The 7172-nt window shown below is 40.2% G+C and overlaps 1 protein-coding gene across 2 annotated transcripts in view; it reads left to right on the top strand.

Annotated features, from left to right (window-relative positions):
• gfra2b (GDNF family receptor alpha 2b) overlaps window positions 1-7172 on the top strand; it is a 122888-nt gene that overhangs the window by 51557 nt on the left and 64159 nt on the right. For both annotated transcript variants that reach the window (XM_008423128.2, XM_008423127.2), the window contains exon 3: window positions 1696-1773. In XM_008423128.2, the coding sequence (XP_008421350.1) occupies window positions 1696-1773 (78 nt within the window). The remainder of the gene's footprint in view (window positions 1-1695; window positions 1774-7172) is intronic.

Here is a 7172-nt window from a genome sequence, read left to right as displayed (position 1 = left end):
ACAATCAAATACAACAAATACAATCAAGTGTCTGTGATAACTTGCAGTGAGTTTTTTCCAGCTGTCGAGGAATTTTGGTCACTCATCTTTGTTGTAATTCATCCATACTGAACAGTTCTCTAGCATGAACAGCCACAGCTTCTCACAAGGACTCATATCAAGACTTTGACTAGACTATTTCAAAGTCTTCATTTTATATTTCTTCAGCCATTCAGAGGTGGATTTGCTGGTGTGTTTTGGATCATTCAAAGTTTCAGAATCAAACCTCGGTTTATCTCTGCAGCATATTTCAAAGTGCTTTACATCATAAAAACATAAGAACATAATAAAATCACCGTGTATCCGACAGCCACTGATTGTGAAAGCAGTAAAAAGTATTACATTTTGTCAAATGCCATCATCAAAATTGTCAATACACATCAAATATTTTGATCAATATTCCAGTTATTTGACTTGATCGTTGTTCTGCTGCAGAACCAGAGTTGGTTTCAATTCAAGGTCACCAACAGATGGCCAGACGTTTTCCTTCAGGAGATTTTGGTCAAAAGCTGAATTCATGGTTCCATTTATCACAGTGAGTGACAAATGTCCTGAAGGAGAAAGCCCAAGACCATCATACTACCACCACCGTACTTTACTAATGGTTATGTTCTTTTTCTGAAATGCGTTACATTTATCCCAGATGAATTTGGAATACACATCTTCCAAAACGTTCAACTTTTGTCACAGCGGTACAGAGAATGTTTCTCCAAACGTCTTGGGGATCATCAAGATGTGAAAAACTGAGATGAGCCGCATGTTCCTTTTCCCTCAGCAGTGGTTTTCATCTTCAAACATTTCTGCCCAGCCTCGTTCTTATGGTTGTTTGTGACCACAATAATCAATTGGAGCCACAATAACAACTTGACCATAAACTCCTGTTGATGGTCAACTGTCTGTTCTGTTCAAATCACAAAGAGCACAAGTCTGACAGCAGAATGCAGAAAAAGGAAACACAGTGTTACAATGGCCCAGTCAAAGTCAGAGACATGCCCTGCAGGATGTCCTGCAGGGGTCTTCTGTGGAAGACCCCTGATTTAGGCTGCGTTTGAAATTGAAAGTGCGGATTAGTTTTTTCTTTTGCCCTTCAAACTGTTTTTGCAAAGTTCAAAACAGGTATAGAATATAAAAAAAACCTTATTCAGTTCTAAGGTCTGAAAAATGTGAAGTTTTTGAAGGCATTTGTGGCCAACACCAGAGGCTGACAGGAAATCTGGCTGAAGCTGTTTTAATATGCAGCTGAATCTTGCAGTGTTCTCTGGTTTTCACAGTTTCTTCTGTATTTCCTCCCGGATTTTTTCTTTGTTGAACAAATCTGCCAAATGTGTGTGGTTAGCTTTTTGTGTAGTACAGGTCAACCAGCATGTGTTTCTTATGTTATGTTTTTGGGCTCTAGTGGCCTTTACTGACAGCTACCAGATAAGACACAGGCAGAGAGAAGGAGAGACGAGCAGCAAAGGAATCAAGGTTGGGAATGAAACCCAGGAAGCTGTTAGCCTCTGAATGTGCAGGGCAGCTCTCTGCTGCTGCACCCTGCGATGCCCCAGCACAGCGTTTTAAAGACATCTCCATGTTGATCCAGATTTTTGGGTGGTTCAGTTGTTGCTGACTAGTTTGTGCACCTGCTGAACACATTTCCTGTTTCCTGTTTCTCAGGTGAAGAATTCTACGAGACGTCTCCATACGAACCCATTCATTTCTCGGAGGAATTCAGACACGCCTCCATTATCTCAGGTAATACTGCTTTGCCTGTGTGTGTGTGTGTRTGTGTGTGTGTGTGTGTGTGTGTGTGTGTGTGTGTGTGTGTGTGTGTGTGTGTGTGTGTGTGTGTGTGTGTGTTAGTGATTCTGTGTTTTTTCTGTAGGTTTGAGACTTACTAACACACGCACACACATTCAGATGTTTAGGTTGATGCAGCAGTTGGCATTCCCAGGCCGGGTGGGATCAGCCAGCAGCTCATTCTGCTGGTTCCTTCTGGGAGCGACGGAATGAATGACTTTGTAATTACAAACGTCAGCAAGAGAAAAATGAGACCATGAGGCTAAAGGAAAGCTTTCATGAAGCCTTCCAAAATGTACTTACAAAGTCATCATGGATGATAACATCATAGTGTCATTTAGCAGGCCAAAGATTTTTGTTTTACAAATGAACCTAGGTCTACCTATGACCTGGTTAAATGTTGCAGCTCTGATGAGACTGCAGCCATGACGATGAGACGTCTGATATGAGACAAAAAAAAGAAACAAGAACTATAGAGTGGAACACATCTGGACCATCATAACAGGCTTGAATTAATGAGCTGATCACTGATGATGGGACATTATGGATTTATGTTAACATCTGTTTGATATGGAACCTGATGAAATGTTACAGATGTCATCTAAAAACCAATTTTATTCTGTCTGATTTGAATTTGTGTTCATACTGCAATAAAAGCAAATATGAAACCATTGGGAGCACTTGGTGTACCATATAGTAGAATAGAAATGAACTTTATTGTCCCACAGAGGGGAAATTCACTACAACAATTTTGGGCAGCAGTGTTAGGATTTCAGTATCTATTTATAATTATATAGTGCTGTGTCTTGATTAAAATTTTGAATTAAATTAATTGCAGGGTCTGCAGTTAATCATGTGTTAATCAAAAGCCATATATCAACAAAAAAGGATTTGTAATTTATAATTGAGAAGATAGACATAAGAGCTCAACAACAAAGTTCTACACCATCAGTTTGGAGCAAAGTTTCATTCTCTCCATTCTTCTTCCCAGAGTTTCAGGAAACTGATCATTCAAGGGGCTTCATTAGAAATGTGGACTGTGGACGCTGACATTAGCGTTAGCTGCTACTTAGCATTGTGATGCTAGACATGTACTTTTAGGCTCAAATAGCTTTAACAGTGTTACTCCTTTTAGCACAACCTGAACACAACAGCAGTCCATTCAGATTGTTTCAAAGCAGAAATGAACCCTCAGTGGGCCGAGAGAAACCTCTTTGTCGTCCATTGCTGCTGTTTGTGGATGTTACTTGTGCATCAGATTTGCTAGTGGGATGTCTGGAGGAGGAAGAATAAAACACATGAACATATGGTGAAACATGGCGGTGGCCCACCTGCAGCATGTGGAGGCCAAAACAGATCCAATCAGATCGCTGGAAATCCTCAGGGAAAATGTCCTGCTGTCTGTGAGGAAGATGATGGTCAATGCCATGCCCAATGGCTGGGTATGGCATTGTTTGATATGAGGAGTGACTCAGAGATCACCAAGGCTTGGCTTCAGAAGAAACCAAGCCAAGAAACTACAGAGACCATCACTGCTGAAAATCTCTGGAGGGTTTGAAAAATGTGGTTGCAACAACAAACCAACAGTGTTAATCAGCTGGAGGGCAGGAACACTGCTGGTCAGTGAAACAAAAGGTTGTACTAAGTACTGAACATGCTACACATGGACTTGCTCAACAATTTTAAGATTGTATAATTGCAATATTAAAGCAATTGAAATATTTATATTGTTCTTTGCAAACAGATATTGTTTTTCTTGAATTAAATGTGCTGGTGGCTACATTTTAGGTGCAACTGTTTAGTTCACAATAGCTGATCCTGATGATCATCCACCAAGGAAGGAGTGGAAATTTTAACATTTCTTTTGTTAGTAAACATTCTCTGGAGTACCTGTGCTGTTTTCTTGCTTCCTGGTTTGAAAATGTGACCTTCTTAGAATAGTGCAGCTACTTTCAATGTCACACAAAACATCTGCGCAGGTGTTGTGTTGTATTTCACTTCCGGACACTGTGATAACAAGAGAAAGTGTGGTGCTAGTGAGCTCAGCATGCTGTCAGATTGATCTAAATTCCACCTTGTTGTTTATGAGCCTGCTGTTTTTATCGCCACATGAAGCCAGCTGCATAATAATCTCATCTATCAGAGTTCAGTCAGGCGGCATCGATTAAACCACTTTTCAAAGATTTGATGTGTTCGGTCCCATCATTTTCCATCACTAGTTAAACCAAAGCAAACATGTGATGCCAAGGCAAACAGAGACCGAGTAGAATGTTAAACAGCGTGAAGTTTTGACGTGTTGATGTGGCCTTCACTTTCTGATTGGCTGTGCGTCACTGAACCTGCTTCACAACTCGTGATGTGTAAGGGGTTCATGCGCATTTTGGAAAAGTGTTTAAATGTCAGGAGCCCCGAGCGATACGTCGTCATTTACACTCTCCATGTGTGTGTTTTTCTGTGTTCAAACAGCTGTGAAATAGACTTGCAGTTCTGTAAATTGGCCTCTGCTCTCTGAGATTAACACAAGTACAAACACAGTCAAAGCAGGAGAGCTGCAACCAATGCAACTTCAAAAGCACTTTGTGTTTTTATCTTCAACACACACACACACACACACACACACACACACACACACACACACACACACACACACACACACACACACACGTTGATAGTAGCAGGTATATATTTATACCTTTTAATATATTTGTTAATTCGAGGTCCAAAGAGCTTCAGAGAACATAACATGCATGTTTGATGATGCATGTGCAGGACTGTTGCAGGAACAGTCCGTGTTGCTGTTTGCAGTCAAATCAACTGTCAAGCAGAGTGTGAAAGCGTGATGTGAGCATCTGCAGAAAGCCTGTCTGCCAATACCTAAATGGATAAAGAGAGGGATGCAAAGAGAGGGGGAGTGTGTGTTGGGAGGAGGGCAAGATGAGAGGATAATGCAAAATTGTGTTAAAAGGCAGTGGCAGAAGAAAGAGCACCGGAACATTGAAATAAGTTTCAGACAAGAGTGTTACGAATTGATTGGAGAGCAAGGCTGGGCATAACAAAATGTTTGTGAGTCTAGAGTTGTGTGTTTCTGTGTGTTTGTCTATGAAAAACAGTGGGCTGTGTAGAGCCCTAAACGCAGCAGCTAGAAGATGTGAGTGAGGGGTAAATAGAGTTGTAGCCATTACTCATACAAGCTGCTGCAAACATGGTTGGGAAATTTAAATGTCAGCACTGAATCCGTAATGTTGTCCTATGCAGCTTTTAGCAAATAAATGGAAGTTCAGTTCCCACATTGTTTCATAATTTGTTCACATCGCTTGTGAGAGCACACACACAGTTGAAACCAGATATTTACATACACTACATGCTTTCTGCCAAAGTTAGAAGTTTACATCTTCTAACATTAACATGCTTCTACATCATATAAAACCTACTTGATGATGATGTCATGGCATTTTAAATCTGTGGTTACATCACTAACTGGACATCTGGCTAATTAATATTTCCACTTCTGTGGCTGTATTCTAAGACAACACCTCAAACACACTGCTTCAATATGTGATGTCATGGAAACATGAGAAATCAGCAACACCTTCACTAGTCTGGTTGCTTCATGGGTAATATCTGTTTAAACAAGTATCTCCAAGTATAAACACCATGGGGATGTTTCATCACAGGGAAAAACAAAGGCACAAAACTATTCATGCACACACCCATACCCAGGGGTAATTTAGAGAGACCAATTGATCTAATAGTCATGTTTTTGGCAGGAGGAAGCCGGAGTACCCAGAGAGAATCCACACATGCACAGGGAGAGCTCAGGACCTTCTTGCTGCAAGGCAACAGTTCTACCCACTGAGCCACTGCTCAGCCCCACACTGCATTTGTGTCAATTCTATTCCCCTCATAATTGATTTGGAATGCAAAATGTCCTTTTTTAACTCTGTAGTAGAATTTTTCATTGGTAATCAGCAGCAATTTCCCAATCCTGAAGAGAAATGTCTTCTCTTTCAGTTCTACGTACCAGCAGAGGGAATGTGGAAGGTTATTAGCCAGTGACACTAAGACGCCGAGCTGATAGAAGCTATGTGAAAAAAGAAAGAACCCAAAAGGCTCAGTGACCAGTGGGAGAGGCATTGGTTCAATAGAGTGAGATATTAGTGCCAAGAATATGACAGCCAGCACAGGTAATGTGACACTGCCAGGTGTTAGAACAGAAAGCTGAACAGAAAACTGCAGAGGTAAAAAAAAAAAAAAAAAAAGAAGAAGAAGATAAGACTGACAGTAAAGAGAATCAAGAGAACTACTTCTGAGCTGGAAACTGTAAGAAAGTCAGCTCAAGTCCCTGTAATGGGATTTTCACCAATCATATGTAGCAGGTGTTCACCTGAGCCAACTTACCTATTCTTTGTCTTCATTGATTTACTTAACATTATAACTGATAGTGTAATCACAATGTTATCGCCAACACAAGATTTTCTAATATTATGCAGCCATAACAATAACAATAGCTGTCAAATACACGCAAAAACCATACTTGTAATATTCACAAAAAAAGGTATGATCGGTGCAGCTTAATTGTCAACAAGATGATTAGAGCACATCATAACCTAAGCTGATACAGGTCATCTGTTCAAAATTCTGATATGAATTGTGATTTTGTCCACCAATTTCTACCTTGACTTAGTGAATAATGGAACATTGTGGCTCTGCTTTCACATTGTGGTTCATCCAAACACTCAGATCCAGATGCAGATACTTGTGAAATGTCTTATTTCAAGTAAACCAGCCACTTTATACATCATGCACCTTTTTAGGGTAAAAAAGTCAACACAATATAGAAATATTGACTACCACTCTGCTCTTTTTTTATTTTCAGAGGTGCTTAACCTCACTCTGTGGTGGAACATCTCAGAGTGTTCCACCACATAGTGAGGTGTGTGGTTGTCAGGTACATGTACCTCACATGTAGCTGTGGTATATGTGACACTCTCACATGTACTTCAGCTGTCCTTCCTTATCTGGCAATACTTGCTTCAGTTTCGATTTAAACTTTAATGCAAAGAAAGGAATGCATAATATTTGAATATATTTTATTTATGTACATTCTGGCTGCAGGAAAGTCAAAATATCCTGAAGGCCCATGCGGAGTTGGACGCTCTAGATCAGTGTTTCTCAACCTTTTTTGGGCCAGCGCCTCCCTAGCCTTTATCCAGGTCTCTCACTGCCCCCCACCAAAGAATTTTCAGGCTACTTTGCACTGACCATTATTTTATCATTAATATTACTATCACTGTTGTAGATGTTTTGATTTTTATGCTTGTTTCTGTATTTATCATCAAAAATAATTTCCCAGA

Source organism: Poecilia reticulata, linkage group LG12, assembly GCF_000633615.1.
Source record: "Poecilia reticulata strain Guanapo linkage group LG12, Guppy_female_1.0+MT, whole genome shotgun sequence".
Classification (NCBI taxonomy): Eukaryota; Metazoa; Chordata; class Actinopteri; order Cyprinodontiformes; family Poeciliidae; genus Poecilia; species Poecilia reticulata.
This window is presented reverse-complemented; position numbering and strand designations above follow the sequence as displayed.